The 24,939-nt window shown below is 42.2% G+C and overlaps 1 protein-coding gene across 5 annotated transcripts in view; it reads right to left on the bottom strand.

Annotated features, from left to right (window-relative positions):
• Positions 1-11,810: 11,810 nt before the first annotated feature.
• Positions 11,811-24,939, bottom strand: part of LOC148025533 (putative peptide/nitrate transporter At3g43790) — a 292,616-nt gene continuing 279,487 nt past the window's right edge. For 3 of the 5 annotated variants that reach the window (XM_087692713.1, XM_087692716.1, XM_087692718.1), the window contains exons 15-17: positions 13,171-13,259; positions 12,985-13,028; positions 11,813-12,892 (exon numbers count right to left, since the gene is read on the bottom strand). In XM_087692713.1, coding sequence (XP_087548839.1) covers positions 12,771-12,892; positions 12,985-13,028; positions 13,171-13,259 — 255 coding nt within the window. In that variant the 3' untranslated portion in view covers positions 11,813-12,770. Of the gene's footprint in view, positions 12,893-12,984; positions 13,029-13,170; positions 13,260-24,939 lie in introns of all 5 variants that reach the window. The other 2 variants (XM_087692714.1, XM_087692715.1) reach the window with 2 other exon arrangements.

The raw sequence follows: 24,939 nt of genomic DNA, 5'->3' as shown, positions 1-24,939 counted from the left end.
TCCTGTAATACACAAGTCTCTAACTTATTGAGTAAGCCATATTCATTTTTTGTAGGTCTCAATGGTTGCAACATACTTTTTTTGAGTGGTAGATAAAGCCATTCAGGGCTACAATCAAGAGATCCAAGATATTGCACCACATGCAAAAGTGAAGACAAATCTTCCCTATCGCTATAGATTCTTCATGGTATTTGTATTTTCCTCTATAGATTGTGTACCCATCATTTTTAGGGGATTACGATGCTCTACAACCCTCTATCTCTATTTCATTTGGATGTATATTTCTTGGATGTAGGCTCTTCCCACCACGCATCTTCATCCTCTTTCTTGTCTCTGTTCTAGTGATTGTAGCAATATTTCATTATCTATGGTGGTAGTCTTATGCCTTGAATGGCCTATCTTTCATCGATGATTGCATCTAGTCTCTTACTTAACATCCACTCACTTTGAATCAGTTTTTGCTCGATATTATACTACTATGCTTATGTTTACGGTATACGTCACTTTAGGATACTTTGTTATGATAAATGTGACCACCCGAAGCTCTTGCATTTTCAACGTAAATGCAGTGACACTAATCCTAATATTGGCAAGATTTTAAGGCTATTTTGCCAACAATGGCATCAGAGTGATTATGCAAATCTAAAAGCAACATTTGGTCATAGCTAATAATGGCACAAACTTAGCTTGATGATCATTTTTTGAATAATAATGCAGTCACACCAATCTTGATATTGGCAAGCTTTCAAGGCTATTTTGCCAATAATGGCATCAGACAGATAAGCATCTTGAATGAGCATACATTTCTCTATTAATGGATTCTACCAAGGTAAAGTGGTTACTTCTTTTGCTTTGTGCTAACACACACATACAAGCAATAGCTATGGTGAAAGAAAGAAGGTGGAGGAGAAAGCTTGAGCTTGAAAAATGCACACAAGAATGAGACATTCTAGTTCACTTTACATGTTATATACATAGGATTTCTTGGGTAGATAGCCTCAATACTTAGTCTCTTACTCATGTTTCTTTACCTCCACATGTTGGTGGCTCTTTTGATGGGAAAACTTGCACATGGATCTTCATTCATTCTTGTAGGTCTTATATGCAAACAACCAATAGAAAGTAAAGACATAAAATGTGACTCTAGAGATATTAAAATTTTCATGGGATTGGTCATGGCTCTCACCTTTTAATAAATTGATGCTTTGCTCCTTCCCGAATTGTTAAGCTTCTTACAGGCCTTGAATAGACTTGCTAGAGCACTCCTAAGTGCCTCCTCAACCCCATTTCCTTTAGCATTGGTAGCTTCAACTAACCCGACAATCAGCATAATTACACTAGCAACTTCTTCTCTTATCCTTGATTAGTTTGGGCATCTTAATCAGCTCCAAAAGTTCTTGAGCACTTGGCTACACTCTTGTCAACTTCCTTGAGCATCCTTGGTTCCATTGGAGCACTCCTTGCAGTGATCAAGTCTCTAGTCTCACTAATATATACAACAATAGACCTGCTGTTATAAGCTTGTAACATTTTGTCACCAATGGTTGGAGCTCCTTTCTTGCTCCTACTGAACCTCGTTGCTTGCTCAGATACCTAGAATACATTATAGTGATGTATTAAGATCCTTTAAGACTGATTTGAGCTAGCATAGCTCATTTTATGTAGGGTATTTCATTGTTGTAATGAATAGGATAGCAAGCTATTTGTATGGGAAAATATATGCCTATTGCCATTCTAGTTGGGTACTTTAGTGGATGTATCGTTGTATGCCATTGATGCTATGCACTTAGATATGCTTATGAAATGTCTTGAGCTTTGCATTTGAGCTTGGCTACATGTATTGGATCTAGCTTTGATTAGTTGCTATCGTGATCATTGACATTATGGGCTTGAAGATTCACTCTGATATTATGCTTCCAGCTCTATGCTTGATGTATCTTGGATTTTGGATGGCCATGTACTTGATATCTTGAGCTTGCATTGCTCATTTGGCATTTGATTTTGTTCCAGTGGGAGTCACTTGAGCTACTCGGATATTTTGCATTTGAGCAGAGCTTTGGGTCTATGCAGTTGAGCTTACTTCTATGAGATTGTGGAACTCGTTTGAGTTATGTCTATGCTCTCCGAATGCTATTTGGGGCCTAATGGGCTGATTTGATTCATGCTTTGAGCCAGCATCTATCTCTCTCAAATTGTTTTTAGTGCTATATTCATTCTACTTGGCTATGTATTGAGCCTCTTTACACTTGCTCAGCCAATTGTATATTTGGCAATATGGCTAGTGGGTCAAATGATAGTGCTATCTTCAACATTACAAGTTTGATGGCACAAATTATAGCTATTAGAGGAACAAATTTAGCAAGTTGTAGTGCAAAAATTACAGATTAAGCCATTGAGACATGAGGGTATAAAGCCTGAACACTTCTTTGATGCAAAGGATTGGGCTGAATTGGATGAATTTTGTAAATCTATGATCATTTTGTCACTCTCTAACTAGTTTTTCTATAATTTTGTCTCTAAGAAGGGCAAACTGAATGGGAGTTATGGGATAAGATTTCTAATATCTATGACAAGCAAAGCCCTACCTCTTAGTTGTATTTGACTGAAGCAACTCATGGACCTTCGTATGAAGGAGGGAACTTCCATGTCCACCCACAAATGGGTTTCATTTATTTTTAGCCACTTGCCTTCGCAAGGGATTTCCTTTAAGGATAACCTTCCTCCCTTGTTCTTGTTGATTATATTGCTTGAGACATGGGATACATTCCGGTGTGTAAATATGTTTGCTAATGGGCTGAACTTGCAGGATGTAGAGGGTGCACTCTTGAATGAAGAGGTTAATACAAAGGATATTGATGATTCTCTTAGTTCTCATACTTTGACAGTCAAAGGTAATAATGGTAAGAGTGATAATGACCATCGTGGAAGAGACTCTTTGTAATAGTCGAATTCTCAATCACATAGATAGTCTTGCAGTAAGACCCATGGCCGTAAGTTCACATTGACTTATCATTATTATGGGAAGCAATGTCATATTTGGCCACAACGCCATAACATACATGGTGACAAGAGTAAGGAAAAGGAAAAGGGCAAAGTGCAAGAAAAGAATGATGATTGTAGTGTTGTCCCTAGTAAGTCCAACATCAAGCTTGAAGAGATTCATATTGTGCAAACTAATTTTGATGATGATTACATACTTGTAACTTCTTCTCTTGATGTTTTGCAATTGACTGATACCTCGTCCACCTATGTTAGTGTTGCTTGATTGATTCTGAGGCTTCATTTCATATTACCCCTCATCAAGAGTAGTTTTACTTCTATCGTAACATGACAGGATCCGTCTGATTGGGACTTGGCAATGGGTATTGTTGGTATTGGAGATGTCCAATTGCAGTTTACTTCAGGTAATATATTTATATTGTATGATATATGCTATATTTTGACTTTGACTAAAAGCCTACTTTCTACTAGACAATTGGATGCGGTATGTGCTACTATATTTTTTGGTGATTCCTTACGGAAGATTACTTGTGAAAATCCTGCCTGGCATGAGGTGCAAAGTCTACTACTCGTTATCCCTTACTTGTATTTGGGTCTATCAACAATGCTGTAGTAGTGGATGCAGTACCACATGTATCATTATGGCAGTCACCTTGGGCACATGTCATTAAAGGGAATTAAAATGCTTACTTGCTTGCAATATCTTCAGTTCCTTGACTAAGTGCTTTTTTTGAGAACCAGTCTAGATATAGGCTGAAATGCCTATGATTTGACAATGGGAGTGAGTATGTATCTAAAGCCTTTGAGCAATTTTATGATGAGAGGGGTATTAAGTATCAATTGATTGCCTTGTACACCCCAACCTAGAATGGTACGGCTAAGCACATAAATAGGCAATTTAGGAGTGAGTCTATAGTTTGCTTAGCCAAGCAAGCTTACTGCAACACTTTTGGATTGAGAGTCATACAATTCATTAATCAATCCCCATATATTGCTCTTGACTATTAGGTTATTGAGTAGGTCTATCATATCCTTATTTGTGTGTCTTTGGTTGTGAGTCTTTTTGTCATGTTCCCAAGGACAAGTGCAATAAGTTGGATCCTAAGCTTGTGAAATGCATCTTTCTTGGTTATGGGGATGCATGCAAGATGGGATATCACTTATGGGATCCGCAAGCTCAATGTTGTTTTTTATGAGGAGAAAATGGATAAGCAGCCTGAGTAGATTATTGAGGTATGTATGATAATATTTTGAGGAGGAGCCTCTTATAACTACATAGCTAACTAGATATCCTGCAATACCTGATAATCTAGTGGCCCAAGATCATGATGTTAGATAGGAGGTACATGCCCCACAACCATTTGCGGTGGTGTACTAGAGATAGATGTTAGCCTAAGTGGTGTGTGCCCTGTATAGATTATGTTATGGTGACAAATGTTGGTGAGTCTCTTACCTATGATGAGGCCATATATAGAGGTGATAATCACTATTGGGAGAGGGCAATGCAGTCAGAGTATGACCTGTTTAAGTATTGAGAGAGAAAGGCAAACATAGTGGCAGAATAGTGAGAGAAGTATGCTCTCATCTTCTCTTGATTATTCCATAACTCTTACTCGGATTGAGTAACACAAAGTACAATGTACTGCAACCTAAGTCAAGTAGGGTAAAGAGACTTAGTCTAAATGTACCGGCTAAGTTTGATTGACTTTATTATACACACATGTCATCTAGCTAATCTATTGTTGAATAGAGTCAGTAGAAGTAATGACTGAGCTTGCATATCTCAACACTCCCCCTCAAGCTCAAGGCACTTCCTATATCCCAAGTAGCGATCTAAAATGAGTGAAAGTATCTCTACAAAGTCATTTGGTAAAGTTATCTGCCACTTGGTCTTCAGTCTTCACATGCATAAGGTAGATTCTACCTCCAAGCACTGTTTCCCTGATGAAATGGTATATGTACCTCTATGTGCTTTGACTTGGCATGATAAATTGGATTGCTTGCCAGGAGCACACAGCTCATGTTATCACAATACAACTTGCCAAGTTTATCCACATGAATCCCCAAGTCATCCACCATCAACTTAACCAACGAAGCAGCCTCACATGCAGCTAATGTTGCACCCTTTTATTTTGCTTCCGTTACTTGAGAGAGTCACAGTAGGTTGTTTCTTACTACTCCAGCTAACCATGCTAATTCCAAGACCAGATGCATATCCACTTGTTGATCTCTTGTCATACACACAACTAGCCCAATTTGCATCACTATAACCTGTAAGCTCAACAAGCTTACCATGTTCATAGAACAACCCATAAGACAATGTACCCTTCATATATCTCAAAATCCGTCTCACAGCATCTAGGTGAGGTTTCCTTGGCTATCACATAAATTGGCTGATCAAACCAACTGCATAACTTAAGTTCGGTCCAGTGATAGTCAAATAGATTAGATTGCCAATTGTCTTATACATAGTCATGTTCTCTATCACATTTCCTGTATCAACAACTAGCTTTACATTTTGCTCCAATGGTATATGCATGGGTTTGCATTCTAGCATGCCATACTTCTCCAACATATTCTATGCATATTGTTTCTGTATCATCCATATCCCATGAGGTGTATGCATAACTTCAATCTCTAAGAAAAATTTTAGCTCTCCCAATTTTGTATTTTGAAATTGTTTCTGCACAATAGCTTTTATGTCATCAATGCCATGTATGTCATCACTTTGATCACCAAATCATCTAGACAAAGCACCAAAATCACATATCCTGTCTTTATTTTCGTGGTAAATAAACTATGATCAACTTTACCTTGCTGAAATCCAAGTATCTATAAGTAGGAAGTAATCCTAATATTCCATGCTTGTGGGGCTTACTTTAAGCCATTAAATGCCTTCTTCAATCTGCATATATATGACTGATAATCGGGATGCACATAGCCCTGTAGCTAATCCATATAAACCTCTTCCACCAAATCACCATTTAGGAAAGCATTTTTCACGTCCATCTGATAAAGATTCGAACCTTTGGATGCAGCCAATGCAATAATAGTTCGTACAGTTGCCATCTTAGCAACTAGACTAAAGGATTCCTCATAATCTAGTCGATACTGGTGGGCATATCCTTTCACGACCAATCTGGCTTTGTATCTCTCTATTGAGCCATTAGACTTACATTTTACCTTATAGATCCACTTGCGTCTAATAGGCATTTTGCCCTCAAGTATCTCAACCAAATCCCATGTTCCATTTTTTAGCAAAGCCTCATATTAAACATCCATAGCCTTGCACTAGTTTTTATCCTTAACTGATTCTACAAAATATGTAGGCTCTTTGTATTTCTACACCTTTGTCATGTATGCATAATGTTTCACTAAGTATGGACTGTAGGTAAGCCTATCCACCGGCTTGCTTTCTCTTTGTGATCTTTGCAATGGAGATGAACTAGATTACGCTCTCTCATGAGGTGGTATGTATCTCTGCTTAACTCCAAGTGTAACCATTGCAAGTATACCAAACTCGCTATCCAGACTCTCAAAAGAGTCATATCTTGAAGTCAATGGACCTGTAACACACAATTAAGAATCTTCTCTTTCCTTTATCTCTCCCCCTCACTGACATATCCATGTCAGTGGATGGAGACCCATGGCTCCGTAGCTTCGTTTCCAAGGACTTACACTTCCAAATGCATATTGAGTAGGTCCACTAGTAGACATAGTGTCTTGCTATCTATTTTTAGTATATGTACCCTATGAAGTGTCATCATATATTGTAGCCTACTTAGCACCATACCAAGATGCTAACTCATCAAACACAACATCATGATTGAGCAAGATCTATTGTGTAGTTGGAACAATGCACTTGTATGCCTTTCTTTTCTATGAGTATCCAAGGAAAACACACTTCACTACTTTAGGATCAAGTTTCTTCCGTTTGTCATTGGGAACATGAACATAGGCAATATTACTTTCAAATTTCGGATGTCAAGCTTGTAGCCATATAATTGCTCATAAGGTGTTGTTTCATGTATGCCTACTGTAGGTGTTCTATTCACCACATAGATAACTATACCTACTGCTTTAGCCCGATAAGACAAAGGCACGTTCTTCTCATTCAACATAGCCATAGCTGCCTCTATAATCACCCTGTTCTTTCTCTCAGCAACTTTGTTCTGCTATGGAGTTTAATTACAAGTCAACTGTCTCATGATCTCATGCTTTGCTAGGTTTCTATCAAATTTCTTTGACACATACTCTCCACCAACATCATCAGACCATAAGCATGAGACATAACAGCTAAGTTCTTTTTCAACACGAGCTTTAAAATCCATAAAGTTGTCTAACACCTCATCTTTATGCTTTTAAGGTGTATACCCACGTGTACCTGCTATAGTCATCCACAAAGGTCACATAGTATCTAGACCCACCAAGTGATGGATTATGCGAGGGTTCCCAAACATTTGAGTGTACAAGTTGTAAAGTCCTGTTGCTATTCTGTGTATTCTTGGAAAATGGAAACATGGCTCGTTTCCCAAATTGACATCCTAAGCAGACATGTCCCAAATCAGCATACTTAAACCTTCGTAGCCTTGTAATAAGGTCCTTATGGTATATATTTTTTAGCTTTTGGACATTTATATGTCCAATCTGTTTATGCCATATATCAATGTCTCTGATACTTGCCCCATCATCATGCGCAAAAATAGCAGCATTCAATTCAAGGATGTTTGCATTCAATATAAACATCTTGCCATGTCTCTGGCCTTTAAAGCAACCAATCTACATCCTATACTAGCCATACTCCTCTATGAAGCAACCATCTCTATTAAATCATACATGCACATTCTGCTCAACCATCTAACTAGCCCACCAACTCAACTCGTGGTCCACAATAAAGGCATATATCTTTGCTACCATATGGCCAATCATAATAGTATTGTAGTTGTTAGCCACCAATGGATCTCCACTCTTAAAAATTAGCACTATTGTGTGGTCACACCAACTTACTAGAAACCCCTCACACACAGCTCTATTGAAGAGATTCGCCAAGATAAGGCCCAGTACATAACATGCATGTGTAAAATGCTCTGCCACAAGGCCATCTTGATTATGTTCTCTCCCATTCTTCAACCTCCAAATGGCATATCTCACCATCTTTTCCGTAAAGAAACCACATTGTGTTGGCCTAGAGTTTGATGGACAGGGTATCTGCTTTGGTGATGGAACATCATATAGTGCCCTAGCATGTTTGTGCCATACCATAGGTGATGTCAATTGAATTGGGGTTTGTCTCCCATGAAATTTCCTCCATGCCTTCTTGTTGTCTCTACTAAAAAAGAGCTGATGAATCTTTGACTCTACTTTGGGTAAATAATCTCTCTTCTTTTTCTGCACAAGAGGACGAAAGACATTTCGTGCCTGTTTGTGTGTGCAAGTCCCTAGTGTAATATCCCTCTGTTAGGTGGGTCCTAGTCTGTCTACACTCATCATCATACCAAGCATTTTGAGGGGTAGTACATTTGCGTATCGTAGCAGAGCCCATCTTCCATGGGAATTCCTGTGAAGCTGCAGCATGTAAAATCTTCGCTAGAGATCTAGTGACATCTTCTGATGGTTCATGTTGGTCAAGCTGGCTTAAGCCATCTCGTATTGCATCATTATAGATATGGGATGTTTGCTTTAGAAATTCATAATGCAGGAATGTGTGTAATTGTGTGCATGTTTCTTGTCTTTGACCACATGCTAGAGTAAATTTTAGGATCACATGGTCAACTGCTATACAATTTTAGGATCGCATGGTCAACTACTATACCGAATCGGCTTATCACATATCTCAAAATGCTTAATTTATGGAATTAACGCTGACGAGCCCATTACATAGTCCACAACGCTGACCCCTTTTTTGTTGTTCCAACAAGTGAAAGCATCCACTCCTGGCCATCTTAATAGGCCATTGAATATAGCCAATTTGTAAGTACTTCCTAAAGCTAGTAGATGGGATCCATACGCTATCACCTCCTTATCTTGAGATGTCCTGACAAGCCCTAGTTCATCCAGTGCCAATTCCTTAAAACATTTCATGTTCAGTATCATAAAAGATGGTTTGCTCACTTCCTGTTCGAGCATTAAAGCCTCCCACTAGTAGTATGTCCCCAATGCTTGCATATCTCATAATATCCTCATGTAGTACTTCAAATGGTGATCTCTCCCCAAGAGCAAATGTCGAAGAGGCAAGTGGGAAGTAGCATATTGCAACATATAGATCCCTTGGGTGCTCTATCCTCAGCCTTACCCACATATATCTAGCATGCATATCTCGTGACACCACGTGAATTATGTCTTGGAGACCATCACAATAAAGAATAGCCACCTCACCTAACCCCCTATTTCCTCTTGGCCTATGAGGTTGAGATCTATAGACACTCTCCCATTTGTATCCCACAACATCAGGTAATCTAGAATTTATACATTGATATGACTTTGTATACATAGCCATGTCTATCCCACGAAAAGTATCCTCAAAATACCCTACATCAAGTCTCATTGAACCATTAAAATTCCAAAGGGACATCTTTAATGTCTCATAGGCCTTAGACCATCATTGTGACCTCCGTTCTGCCATGACTACTTTGCCATCTCTATACACAACATACTTGCTTTCTTTACATGCATTCAACACTTTGGGCATGCTAGCCCTTCTGTGCTCTTAACTATGCGGGTGTGAGATCCTCATCGAGGTAAATCTTTTCACCCTTCAAAGTCTTTCTTTTTTATAAGAAGGCTATTTTGCTATCTATGTCCTCAAATTTCAACACGAGGATCGGAACTCTTTTGTCATTTGGTTCGCCTATGCTCCAAGCATCCATAATGCGTGTCTCATCTACACCCATCTTAGGACAAAGTGTTTTTGCATCCCCTTGGGGGTTTCCTTTTTTAGCCCACCCCACCACACATACACGTAATGCACAAAGTTTCCTCTTTGCTTCCTCCTTTAGTGTTGCATTCATAATTTCTACTTTGTTCTGAGGCATCCCTTTTTTTCTTTTGACTACCTCAATCCATTGTGCATTTTTGTTCACTATTTGTCAAACATTTTCTACTTTCTTTTGAGCTCCCTCTACCACATTCACCCATGTGTGCATGTCTTTTTTAAAACTTTCCACCTCTTTCTTTAATTATGGTGTGTTTGGCATTGCCATTTGTGCATCCATCATTGACTTGTATGTCACTAATTCATTCTTACATGACTGCCTTTTGAGTTCAACAATCTCCATGTCCTTTGTTGCTATGCGTGCATTTATATCAAAGTTCAATGCATCTATATCTACTTTCCAAGTGTCCCTTACCTTGTTCAAGTTATCGATCATATCCATTTGCAAGTCAACCTTGATTTCTTTATATTTTGCATCATCCCAGCTATTAGAGCATTATTTCCTATTTGCTTCTACAACAGCTTGTCTTTATCTTTCCTTTTGCTTGCCTTTGATGCTATGTTTAAGTTGAGTTTTGGTTTTTGGGTTTGAGTTTTGCATGCTTGTGTTTGTATCATTGTAGTTTTGTCGTGGTCGTACACAGTTTCTTTAGTGCAAACCCTAGCACCTACTCCACAGTTTTCTTCATATTTTCCCTCTCCTACCAAAAATGTTTTTTATGAACACTGAGTTGAATTAAGAATGTAAGTTCTTCCCAAAGAAGAGGAAGAGTAAATTTAGCTGAACCAATGCTCACGAAAAACCAAGGTTTAACGTAAAATGAATTTCAAAATCTTCAACAAAAAGAAAAAATTTAGAACCTCGAATTGCACAGGTCCTTTATTTTAAGATGAAAATGCATTTGATTTGAATAAAAAATCTCTTTAAAATTGTGACTTGAAGAGTTTTTTTTCTCTCCTACCAAAAATGTTTTTCATGAACAGTGAGCTGAACTAGGAATGTAAGTTCTTCACAACACCCAATACAATGCTCCAAATGCATGCCTAATCCACAGGTCACCAACTTGCACATAATCTTTGGATGCGAGTAGATATTTTCATATGCCACAGGAGATGCACAGCCAGAGGTGGGAACTTACGTATCTGATGAACTCAACCCACACTCAAACCATTGAACTACGACCCAATTGGCATTATGCAGAATTCTTTTCTTGCATGCAGAGCTTTTAAAGGACATGTATCCGTTATTGAACGCAATTTTAGTAATTCTTCTTTGAGAAACCCCACCTTCAATGCTGAAGCCGGCTGCTGTTCCTTTATTTTGATCAGAATAAGCACAATTTTCAAAGTCCTGGTAGCTCCTTAGGTTCTTTGGCTGCACAGAGCAAACGCCAGAACTCTCATTCCTGTCACTGCAACAGCAGACACCAAAGCTGGACTGGACATCTACAACATAATACAGGAAAATGCTGTAGAAAACCTCCGAGGTATTGAGATGTTGTCCAGCTATGAAGGGGATTACAAGTTCAGAAGGTTGTGGTGATGCTCCTAGCAAGGAAAACTCAACCGTGAATTTAGAGTGGGAAAACCTTTACTAGTGAGTGAGCCAAGTGATACCTTCCAAAAGCTGTTCTACTGCTCTATATTTACTTGTCAGCTTGTACTCAACGATCAGATCTCTTAGACTGCTATCCCCTGAGCCAATGTGGCTCATCAATAGCTTTTGGAGCAACCTAAAAGTTCTTGACGCAGTATGGAACCGCCTCAGTAGTCCCGTGGAAGGCTAAGACAGTATAAAGATTGACCAATCGTGACAAGAGGTCCGCTGGAAGGAATGCATCAGGTGCATATGATGGTTTTTACTGGGAAGGTGGATTGAGGTGATTGTAATGAAGAATTGATTGGAAATGGAGCACCTCGTCTGTCAAAACAATTGTCAAGTGCTTTTAAGCCCTAACTTTCTCCTGATGCAATACCTCCTTTTAGTCTTGTCAGTTCTAACTGTTCAGCTTACAAGTTTTTGGACATGTATTTTTATATAAAGCCATGTGAATTTACCCTGTACAAGCTAATCTAAAATGAAGTATAAACCCAAGAGCCTCCACAACTACATATGTGGAGTTCTCAAATGTTACCCCCTTTTTCTAAATATTGGTCAGCTTGCTTGATTGTGGAGCATTTGATGAGACTCAAGAAAATCAACTTGATCTGATTCCTGTTTTTCAATTCAAAAGATGCTTGATTAGTTCTAAGATTACATCATGGATATTTTCCAGCAACCTTTAATGAGGACTGTCCTTCATGGTAGGCTGACATAAAAATCATACAAATTTGGGTACTGAAGCTTATTTATGCTTTTGTCTGTGGAAGAGAAGGAAAACCTAAACTTTCGAATGCGATGAAAGCTCACTCATCGACAGGATGTGTCAAAGTTTGTCCTAATGTTTCATGAATGGTTTTGGTGGTGAATTTCCACTCTCACAGTCCACAGACATGTTGGCATTCATCCTGGGTTTGTATTTCTGTAATCAAAGGGACTGTTTATTCAGGATCAAGGAGACCTTTGCAGGGAAAATATATTGCTAAAGTGAGCCTTAATGTGCCCGCCTGTAAATGGCTCGTTTGAGGTCCATGTGCCCTGATCATTGTGAAGGCCATGAGCTTGATGGCATGCGAAGGATGGCTATAGCATAGAGAGTTTGCAAGCTTATTGTGCATTCCCGGGGAATTTCTCGGTTTGGCATTGAATAGCAGAAGGAAGACAGCACACAATGAAGCCACCACTGCTGTGAAATCTCACTAAAAGATGGAACCACTGATAAAATCAAAGGTCTTTCCCTTATATCTCATTTTCTTGTCTTTCTTCTGCTAGGGGTTTGTTCAGATGCCCAGGTAGAAAGAGAGTGGCAATAAATGCAATGAAGCACAAAATGTTCAGTACAAAGAAGACCATCCACATGCCTGTAAATACAAAATAGTATGTGAATATTTTGGAAAAGAAGCTAGCTTTACAAGACTGATCATAACTGCATTCTGAGTCTAGCATTGCCAACCTGGAAGAAATGAAGCTTGCATTCTTTCTTCAGACCATGACATCCTGTCACCAGTGACAAATTTGAATTTCAGGACCATTCATAAGTAGAAATGCTAACATTTTGTACATGGTTATAGATTGAGTGTCTGTAGCAGTTTTGTGCTGTGCAAAGCGTAGTACCCATATCATTGTGCATTCTACTTACAGTGCTCCTGCACCTGTCGGAGCAAAAGCACGAAAAAGCGATAAAAGGCTCATAGCAACACCATTTGTAAATCCTTTTTGAGCACTCACCTGCAGAAATTTGATTCATTTGACCCATTAGACAAACTTATGAAAAATAGTGCTACTGATGAAGACTGTTGATGTTAAACTATACCAGACATAAATAATGTCACTATGAAATGGAGTACACCTAAGGGCATTAAATGCTTGTTCTGGCATTCTCATGAGGTGTACTGACAAAGTCATAGGGGTAAACCTAAAACTCTTCCCTGTCTGAAGTTCCTCTGACCAAAGAGGAATAAAAAGTAGAGACAGGAGTCAAATCCTAAGCCAGCAGGTGACTAATAAGGCAGAAAGTTGTAAGATGAGCAAGTTATGATTCTAAGCTGGATGCTTATCAGGAAACATTAACTAGAGTATCATGATATTAGCACAGTTGTGTACATTAAAAAGTCTCATACGGAATTTGGATAGTACAGTAGTACCTTAGAAACTATAATAAACAGTCTAACCTGGACCCAAACCTGCTGCCACCACCACCAATCCCTGCATGTCTGCCTGCCACCCTTCTCTTTGCCTCTAACCTACTTTCCTTGTCCCCACCCCTTGTTCTGGCTGTTTGACTATAGCCGTGCCTGTTTCTAGGCAGCTGTCACTGCAAACCCTGCCTGCTAGCCGTGCCTGTTTCTAGGCAGCTGTCACTGCAAACCCTGCCTGCTCTTCCTCCTGCTCTCACCTGTCCTTTTTTCTGCTGCTGTGGTACTCTTCTGCCGGCTTGTGTGCTGATAGGGGTGCTGTCACAAAGTGTTCTCTGATTGCCACATCCTTGTGCTCCTTCCCTCCTCATCACAAGCCATTGTTTTTGCCAGAAACGTCCCTTGTGCAGAATTGTTCTTATGCAGGAGGAACCCTAGGTGGTAATTTGTGCTTCTTGTATGGGTAATGAAAACCGCTATTCCTAGTTCAGACATCTCTCAGCCTGGCAGCCAATTTTGATAGAATTTCTAGAGGAGACTAGAGGATAGTTTTAGAGCCTGGAAGATTTCACTCTCCTTGCAGCTTATGGCACATAGGAGTTTGACAGTGGGCAATTGGTCGAGAATCAGGCCCAATTTCTTGTTTGAGATACGAGTGACCAAGGAGATACAAAGATATTGTACTTGGGATTGTCCCAGGGCTCAAGGAGGTTGGAGAAAAGCCCTCGATACTGGTATTCCATGACATTCATGGTGAGATATAAGGATACAAGTACTTTTGAGAGAGCATATTCTATCAGATATCATGCCAGCAGTGGAATATTTTCCCCACTCCCAACTTTTCTCAACTAGAGTTGACAATAGGATTGGAAACATCATTGTGCAATACATTTGGACAATTAGATTCAACAATTCTGCAGAATAGTAGGACACCTTTGCTTTGGAGAGATTCTCACATTTGAATTGTAAGTGCGGGGAAGAACGAGAGAATGACAATACTTTGAACTTAACCAACTTGATTAATTATCACCAAGAAAATCAAATGGCAAAGGGAGAGAGAAACATAAGGAAGAGAGTTGACACTACGTTGAGAGGGGAACCAACCTGTCCCCCTTAATAGGAACTTATTGAAATAAACCATGGGCACCATGTGCTGGAACCATATACAAAAAGGCTGATTTGTTGCAATCCTAAAATTTAGGGTTTTGAAACCCTGATTTATGTATACTCTGGTTAGCAAGCTAATTTTCTTCTTTAGTGCTTGGACTAGATTAAGCTAAGTGGAAAGTGCTCCTTGGATGAGTGATAGATAGGAAAGTACAAGCGTGTTACCAAAATTTCAGCATGAAAACTTATAGAAAATGAAGAGAGAGACCTCCAATATATAGGTGTCGCACTTGGATGCTCAAAAGTGGAAGGTAGAGATTAGAAATGACAAGTATTTGTTGAAAGTCTCTTAAAAATGACACACGTTCTATTCTAGATGCCACATGTCACTTTTCTAAAGAAAGAAGGTTCTAAACATTCTACTTTAAAAATCTCTCAAATGATTAAGACTTTGACATAGCCGTTAAGATAAAATCATTCCTTGGGTAATTTTGGAGTCTTTAATGCAAACATAATTCCCATTTGAGAAACTTCCAAAAATAGTAACCTCTTAAATTTTAGGAGTCACCAAATTTAGATTTTGGAGAGCTTAGTTGTATAGGTTCATCGGTTCATGGTTTCTGTTATCATATGCATTTGGTTTCGGTTTCTAAAACCAATCATTATATGGGTTTCTAGTCAATATGACTATTCGAGTAAAAAAGTCTTTAATCATCTGGGCTTTTTGGTCAATTTGACCACCCAACTAAACTTGTAATTTCTTTTGGAAATCTCGTCAATGACGACCCAAGTATAATTCTAAGGTGTTCTGGCTATTGACCACCCTTAAATATAGAAAGATAGATATTTAATCATATTTTGAAGCACTTAAGTAATATAGATCACCTTTCAAAATAAACGAGAATCAAATTAATTTGAATCATTAAGCCAATATGTCTTGGTAATAGTTGATGTATAAAAGGTTGGTTACATCTCTCCCTCTTGAAATCTATCTTATCCTCAAGATGTTACTTTTTAAAATTTTCTTGAGATCTTTAGATAGCTCATCTGACTTGGAATTGTATTTATATCACACACAAACTCATCGGCATGATACATCTCTTCCTCTATTTTGAGAATATGTAGTAAGAGTGGTTTTCCATATATGATCTCAAATGATGCTTTACCTATACAAGTATAAAATTTGTTATTATAGGCATATTTTACCTAAGGTAACTACTTTTTCCATTGTTGGTTAGCTTCATGGCAACAACATTTCAACATATCTAGTATGATTGGCTATCTCACTTTAATCATTTGTTTGAGGATGATAAGGAGAGAAAAAAGTAAGCTTTATATCCAAATTTTCAAAAATAGTTTGCCAAAAGAGACTAGTGGTTTGTAGATCTCTATCACCTATGATGGATTGTGGTAACCTATGATGTTTGAAGATTTGTTGAATAAATATTCTAGCCATATATTGAGACTTGATAGTCTTCTTGACTAGAATGAAATGAACTTGCTTGTTGAACTTGTCAATAATGCTCCATGTAGCATCATTGCTGTTTGTTGATTTTAATGAGCAAAAAATAAAATACATAGCAATGCTTTCCCAAGGTTGGCTCGGATTTGGTAATGGCCGCAATAGCCTTGCAGGATTTTGATAAATAAACTTTATCTTTTGGAACACAAGATATCCTTTAACAAATTATTCAATATCTCAGTAAAGACTTGGCAAAAAAAAAAAAAAGTTTTAAGTGTCTTGGTTGTAACCAAAATACCATGATGAGCCATGTAAGAAGCAATACGTCATTCTTCCATTACTATAGATCCTAAATCTTCAGTAACACAACTTATTTTCCATAAAAAGAAATCCATCTTTAATAATATAAGAGCGAGCATTTTTGCCTATCGTGTCGTGCAAGCTATCTCCGCCCCCAACTGATCGTTGCGCCACCTCCCGCCGGATTTATCGCGCTCGCCTCGCTGTTCTCTCCCTGTCTCCATCGCCAGAGCCTGTTGCCCCTTGCCCCGTTGCCATTACTAGAGCTTGTCGCCCTTGCCTGCGGCTCGTCGCCCCCTGTCCTGTCCATCGCCTTTCATCGCCCCCCTTGCCTACGCCCTTGCCTATCCGTTGCCCCCCTCCCCCGTGCCTGCGTCTCCCTTGCCGAGCACCCCCTCCTGATCCGCACCCGGTACAAGTGATCCCCCCCAGACGCACCCCCTCTCCTCTCACAGGAGGTGATGAGCCACACATGCCTACATTCTCCTCGCACCAACAGTCTTGCCCTCCCCACACAACCACCAGCTTGTCAAAAGATGCAGGATCTAGAGCATGGCTGTGGCTATGGTGGATTGAAGATGAAGATTAAGCTCATGATGACATAGACAAAAACTTGAATCCTCCTCTCACAGGAGGTAATGAGCCACACATGCCTACATTCTTCTCGCACCAACAGTCTTGCCCTCTCCACACAACCACCAGCTTGTCAAAAGATGCAGGATCTAGAGCATGGAAGTGGCTATGGTGGATCGAAGATGAAGATTAAGCTCATGATGACATAGACAAAGACTTGACTTGTTACACAAGAGAATTAGGTTCCAAGATTGAGACTTGGACTCATAAACACAATCTTGTGTATAAGATTGATAATGACCAAGACACTAATTGAAATGGGAAAGCATCATGATATTGCATTCATTATATATGAAAAAGTGGTAGTTAAGTACAATGCTTTATAGTTGCTAGATGGGTAGCAGTTTCCCTCTCTGTGCATATGGGATTTAGTTTGCTTGCATGTCCTAAGCTCAGAATTGCCTCATACAAAGAGGCTACAGTAGGTGTGATTGCAAATATCTCAACACCCCTCCTCAATCACAACCAGAAAGTACAAAGTGTGTAGAGGCTTTAGTGAAAGTAACACCTACAAAGTGTGGACACACAAAAAACAAGGCAAAACACCAGAGGCTGTCGTAGAAGAGGCTAAGTGTGGGTACCACAAACATAATGGATATCTAGAGGCTGTAACAGGGGCCTCACAAAGTGTACAGAGGCTATAGTACAAGGCCACATGAGGAGTTTACAAGCTTATATCAGAAGTATTAGGGCTAGGCATTACAAAGCTAAAAAAGTCTAGTAAAAATTGGGTCTAGGACCGGAAGGCCCTTGCAGTTTACAGTATTTTTTTTCACATAGATCTTCCATTTATTATAGGTCTTCTTGTTGGTGTAGTCCAGCTTGCTCTTTTTGCTCTTGTACTTGTTCTTCACTTTGCTTGCAGCTTCAGTGTCCACTGCTTTGATCTTTTGGTCCTCTTCTTCTAGGTTCTCATGGTCTTCTTCTTTATTGACTTTGCTTGCAACAATTGCATCAGTCTTTATGTCCATATCCCTCTCAAGCAAAGGTATCATCTTTGAGGTAGCAGAAATGACTTCAAACTCTTGTACTTTTTTCAAGGTAGGAGGCATTTCTTCAAATAGTGATAGCACTTGAATGCTCATAACTCCATCATTCCCTGCAAGTAAGACAAGCACATCTTCTATGTGCTTGAAATGAGTAACAAGAGTAATGTTACTCTTCGAACAATATATCCATTTTCAATTCTTCATGCTTGGTACTCTCATTAGTGAGGATCAGCTTAAAAAGGCTAAGAGTAACCAACAATGAGCTGATCTTGAGTGTGTCAAAGGACACAAGACAGTAGTGTGAAGGCACACTTTGTATGTAATATCAAGAGATACTATGATGATTGTTACTTGCACTCTTGTTGAACTTGAGTGCTTCTATCCTTCCAAATCCAAATCTTCTCTTGAAGTTGAGCTTGCTAAACCTTCAGATCTGAATGGTTAGAGGCTTGAGTGTTGCAATAGATCTTTGAGTGGCAAAGATTGAGCTAAGAGAATGTAGTGAAAAATGAGCTTGAGACTGTAGCAATGAAGAACTTGGTGTTGATGTTGTCTCCAAATCTTCCAAAGTCTTTACAAATTTCTCTCCTTGATGAGCAATCCTTGTTGGAATCTTCAAATCAGAGTGGCAGTAACTTCAGTGTACCAAGAGGAGTGAGAAAATGAAGAAAATTGAAGCTTGAGTTCCACTTGCTATGGAGTTTGTAGTTAGAGTTTTTGGGCAGCCCTGGTTTTTTGTTCTGTGTGAGCTGGATACTTGATAATTTTTAAAACTTTTTATGAACCTTGTCTCATGGGCTTCCAAAGCCCTATGGTCATAGACCAAATCGCACTGCGCACAGGAAGCTGGGATGTACGAACTGCAGGCGATGCAAAACAGAACTGTGAGCTGGAATTCACGCAATGTCGGGCTCTGCGACGAGTAATGTTGATCTGTGATGGGCCAAGGAGGAGCGTCTTGACATGGGGAAGATATTCCTAGAAGAAAGCTTCAAGAGTTATGGCCTAGATGAGGAGATCAAGAAGCTCCAATAGAGGTATGTGCTGTTTGGCTATGGCAGACTCAAGGTCAAGATGAAGACGAAGTTGAAAATGGAGTCTTGAGCTGAATGTGAGCTGGGCAGAGATGATCAGAGGTGAGAAGAGACCGGAGAGGCAGTGCCATGGTCAGCTGAGCTCTGATACCATGTCAAAAGATGCGGGATCTAGAGCATGGCAGTGGCTATGGTGGATCGAAGATGAAGATTAAGCTCATGATGACATAGATAAAGACTTGACTTGTTACACAAGCGAATTAGGTTCCAAGATTGAGACTTAGACTCATAAACACAATCTTGTATATAAGATTGACAACGACCAAGACACTAACTGAAATGGCAAAGCATCATGATATTGCATTCATCATATATGAAAAAGTGGTAGTCAAGTACAATGCTTTATAGTTGTTGGATGGATAGCAGTTTCCCTCTCTATGCATATGGGATTCAGTCTGCCTGCATGTTCTAAGCCCAAAACTGCCTCATACAAAGAGGTTACAGTAGGTGTGATTGCAAATATCTCAACACACTTTCCCGAGACAGGCGCAGTTGTTACCATAGGGGTTCTTCTGCAATGGCCCGTGGTCCTACCTGAGAGTTGCGGAGTGCGGAGTGTTCCCACTACCTCTAGAGGTAGGGATCTTCATGGTACGTAAGTCAAGGAGGGGCAAGTTCCATTTACTAGCACCACCGGATTGACCAAACTACGCCTTCTTCCTTTAGCCCTCTCACTTAGGGGATTGTACGATGACACAGAAAGAGGAGGTCAAGAGTCAGGTAGCGGACCACATCTCCCAGTGGATGGGAGAAGAAGGACTAGCACTGTTTGCACAACAGTGGCCAGGTTGCATGATGGACATTAACTGGTGGGCTGGTGCCGAGGTTCCACACTTGAGCATTATCTTTCGAGCCCCTCCATAGTGGAGAGCTTCGATGGATGTGATTGATCGGCCCCTGGCATAGGCGGCCCGTTTCTATTAATGTACAGAGTCACGACTCTCAACATGGCTGATAGATGGATTGGTAGTACCACTTGGAGCATCTATCACCCCTATGGTCCGCTCGAAGGCCACCATGGGGGACTAGAGTTCGCCATCCAGGCCTATGGCAAAGCATACTTGCATGCCCCATAGTTCTTTCTCCTCATCAGCGGTTCCCACACCAAACAGATGCCTATTCAGTTAATCACAGGTTTTCCCATGAGCATACACCTTGCATCCTAGAATGTGAATAGTTTCCACTATAGTGGGGCACGTGGTTCCAGGAAGTTGATTGTTCGGAAGGAGTTGTAGCCGGCCCTTGCGGGACGGATAGACATCCTACTTCTGCAGGAGCACAAGCTTACCCCTGCCCAGGCCCATTAGGTAGGGAAGGTTCTCCTACGTAGGTCACACACCTAACTGGGAATACGCCATAGGCGCCCATGGCAGGAGTGGAGGCGTATGCACCTCTATTGGCCCAAGCCTTACCACTTGCGTATCGGATCATGGGGTGATTGTGGCAGGGAGGGTTCTATGGGTCAGGTTGGATATTGGGGACTTGTGCCTTGGAGTCCTCAATGTCTATGCCCCCATTGAGGTCAGGGCACGCAACAGGTTCTGGGTGGAGATTGTAGCAGGACTCCCAGAGGTGGACTCCTGGATTGTTGGAGGAGACTTCAACAACTTGGAGGCCTTAGAGGACCAGCAGGGTAGAGGCAGAAACTACCAAGTCATGGCTGGGGAGGAGCAGGAGGCATGGGAGGTCTTCCTACTGGCAGTAGAAGCTCGCGATGCTTGGAGAGACCCAGCTTTCCACAGAAGAGAAAGGTCGTTGGACTTCTCGTGGGGATACAGACGGCTAGGCAGAGTCTTGTTGGAGAGGTTGGACAGATTCTATGTGGGAGAGTGGGGATGCTCTCGTAGAGGCCAGATAGGGCAGTTGGCTGGCACCACACTGTCCGATCACTGCCCGGTCCTCCACACACTTGATCCCCTAGTATCTTCCCTAGGTACACGATCTTGTCGGATCCCTGACTCGATCTACGGGAGAGAGGGGGTGAAGAGACAGATTGAGCAGATTTGGACTAGGGGAGCAGGAGGGATTGGATCGCAGAGGAGGTGGCAGAGGTTCTAGCTGAGTTGAGTAGTATCTACCAGGAGGTAGCCCTACAGGCCAGGCAACAGTGCTGGGAGGAGGAGAGAGCACTCCCGTGGGACCTAGCAGCCACGCAGAGATTATTACAGGAGACACTAGGGGATCCCATCCTCCACGCATAGGAGGTGCGCACACGAGCAGCCATCGCCGGCCTAGAGAACAAGTGCTCGGAGTTCTCATTCCGCACCTTAGTAGCCTTTTGGGTGCAGAAGGGGGACACGATGTGCACGGAGTTCTTTCAGGCACACCATCCCCGCAACTTAGGAGAGTAGATACGCAGCTTTCGGGGTCAATATGGGAGGATTCACGAGGTGATGGAGATTGCTACCGACTACTACAAATGCCTTTTCCAGCAGGAGACAGCCTTAGCCAGAGGACAACCTTGCAGACCGCAAGTCTAGGATCACATCCCATCCCTCGTCACAGAGGAGATGGGACGCTCCCTCCTAGCCCCCTTCACAGAGAAAGAATTAGAGGAGGCTTTCCACACACAGGATGGGCAGAAATGCCAGGGAGAGGATGGCCTCTCAAAGGCCGCCTTCACCACGTTTTGGGAGGTAGTGAAGGACCCAATATTGCTGGCTTTCTAGGAGATTTTCCGTTTAGGTTGGATGCCAGGGAGCTTATTGGCAAGTCTTATTAGTCTTCTCCCCAAAGGGGGAGACCGGTTGGAGCTATCCCAGTGGAGACAGATCATCCTGTTGCCAGTTGCCTATAAGGCAGTGGCAAAGATGATTGGTAGGCGACTCCGCCTCGTGCTTCTAGACATCATTCATGACACACAGACAAGCTTTATCCAGGATAGGAGCATCCTAGACAATGTCTTTACCTTCTTTGAGGTGACAGAGTGGGCCCAACACAGTGGTCAGGGATTGGTTGTACTACTCCTGGATTTTGAGAAAGCCTATGACAGGGTGGATTGGGACTTCTTGGAGGGCACCATGGAGAGGTTGGTCTTCCCCCAGGCATGGAACCATGGGGTCTCTGCACTCTACAGATCGACTACCAGGAGGGTTTCTCATAGGTGGCAGGAGAAGGGAGGAGTTTCAATTGGAGAGATCGGTACAGCAAGGCTGCCCACTGGTCCCGTATCTGTTCCTACTCTTTGTAGAGGTGATGTCTCACTTCCTCAGATCACGTGTGAGTGGGTTACGCAGCCTCCGGCTTCCAGTCAGAGAGGAGCTGGAGCTGTTAGACTCAGAGTATGCAGATGATACAACACTTTATATAGAGGATGATGAGTTGACGCTGGAGAGAGTGAGATAGCTCTCGAGGTGTTCTGTACTGCAGCAGGAGCGAAAATGAACTGGCGGAAGTCAGTTGGTTTCCTTACAGACCCAGATTCTAGTACGGAGTGGAGCGTCCACTTGGGATTTAGATGGGTGTGTAGAGGGTAGACCGTCCGCTACCTAGGGTTCGTGGGACTAGACATCACCCCTGCCTAGCAATTTCTCCCAGTCTTCGACTCTATTCGGAGGAAGCTGACCTATTGGAGTACTGCTCGCCTCTCCCTAGCGGGCAGAGCCCTGGTGGTCAACCAGGTCCTCCTAGCGACGGCTTGGTACATCGCCTCGTGTTGGTGCTTCTCCTCGTCCTGTGTGGCTCGGATTCGTCGTCTAGTGCAGAATTTCCTTTGGGCCGGGTCGGACAGTTCCAGGGACTCTCGGGCCAAGTTGGCATGGGCGACCATCATCCGGTATCGGTCAGAGGGAGAGCTTGGGATCATTGACCTAGAGTATCAGACTATGGCCCTTTAAGGCAAGCTTGTAGTCCACGATCTCACACCAGGAGGGCAGACCTGGAAGGTCCTACTACAGGAGGATCTCCAGGAGTGTAGTTCGAGGCTTGGCGGGGATTGGAGACCATCCTTGAGATGGGTCTTCACAATGGCCTGGATCATGCCTCCTAGATACCTCTTCCTACATAGCTTACTTCGTGTATGGCAAGGCCTACGTAAGGCCCTAATTCAGAGCTCCCCACGTTGCCAAGAGGAGATAGAACGTCAGCCAGTGATCTGGAACCCCTAGGTTAGAGATCAGGAAGGGGTACAGATCGTCGAGCGCCCCCACATCCAATGGGATGGTTGGGAGGCCGGTCTGGCTCACATCGGCTCGCACCATCAGGACCTGGTGGGAGGTGTACAGGTTGGCGGATGAGGTGTTGCATCGCGCATCAGGTAGCCAAAGACGAGTCGAGTTGAGGAGAAGGGAGATTAACGCAACAATACCTCAGGACTGGCTTGCTCCCCTGATACGAGAGCCGATAGAGCCCGGGGAGGTATGGATGGCTAGGTTTTCATCAGTAGGTACCCCCCTACAGGTGGCAGGTAGAGTAGGCTGTGCTTTACCTAGGGCTTTCTTCATCGTGTAGGAGGGGGGCCGTCTGGCCCTTGACAGAGGGCAACAAGATGAGGGGATAGTTGTTCTTTCATGGAGGAGGATTCGGGTGATTTGCCTTCAAGGGAAGACATGGCGGCTGGACCCTTATGTCTTTTGGAAGGAGCTTAGGAAGTGGCGCCTCTGGATCTGGGAGGGTAGGCCAGTTGATGAGCTGGAGTGGGATCTGGGAGAGTGGCTATGGCCGGTCACTGCGGTCTCCAAGAAGCCATCGAGGTTCTTGGAGTACACTATCAGGATTGGCAGGCACGTACTGATGTAGGAGAACATGGATTGGGCGCCATCATGTTGCAAGCGCTAGGCGGAGTACAACATCATCGAGCCTTTTTGACGGACCTCCTGGTGCCACCTATGGGATAGCTGGAGGCCGAGGAGAGTATCATATTTCTTATGGTTGGTGGCACATGGAGGCTTGGCGGTGGGAAGTTGGCTAGCCCAAATGCAGGAGGGAGGTTGTAAGCACTGCACACAATAGCCTCTGGAAACCCCAAAGCACTACCTTTGGACGTGTGAGGTGGTGCAGCTCGTGTGGAGAGGAGCATGCCGTATCATTTGCCATATAGCACCCAGCCTTGGATGTATCTCATGGGGAGCTTTCTGTTGGCAAGTAGTCAGCCAGGGCCTTCACCTTCTGTATGAGGCCGGGATGTAGGATACGATATTCATTATTGAGGCAGGGTCGTACGCAGTGGTCGGTTTGGAGGCTCTACCCATCCGCCAGGTACTGGAGTCCACAGCAGACCGCTCTGAGGTATGGGAGATCATAGGAAGTCTTACTAGATGACATATCTGGAAGGCGTGGTGTCAAGAGGCTTTTGGAGGAGAGAGACTTTCAGTATAAGCTACCTTAGTAGAGCTCTGAACCTCCATCATCAATTCCCTTCGCGGCCAACGGGACCAGGTATAGGGCGAGTCTAGGGCTCGTTAGGAGCTCCGTTGTCATTTCATGCGCACTTGGGGTGGCCAGGACCTGTTTTTCATGATGCAGGCAGGCAGCCCTAGATGGTGATACACCCCCCCTCCATGGCTTCTTTCCCCCATCTCCCCTAGACCACCCTGAGAGGCTTGTACATATGACATATCTGTGACTTTGCATCAGCTCCAACTAGTTTGTTGAGCATGAGCACTTCTTTGTATTTAGGGTTTTTTCTGAAGTAATATAATTAGGCACACTTTATTTGCAAAAAAAAAAAGAGTGAACATTTTTACCAAG

The sequence above is a fragment of the Lygodium microphyllum genome, chromosome 14, assembly GCF_053477565.2.
Source record: "Lygodium microphyllum isolate KBCC chromosome 14, Lygodium_microphyllum_v1.1.10, whole genome shotgun sequence".
In the NCBI taxonomy this organism is placed as follows: domain Eukaryota; kingdom Viridiplantae; phylum Streptophyta; class Polypodiopsida; order Schizaeales; family Lygodiaceae; genus Lygodium; species Lygodium microphyllum.
Note: the sequence above shows the minus strand (reverse complement) of the source record. Positions and strands in the feature narration are given on the sequence as shown.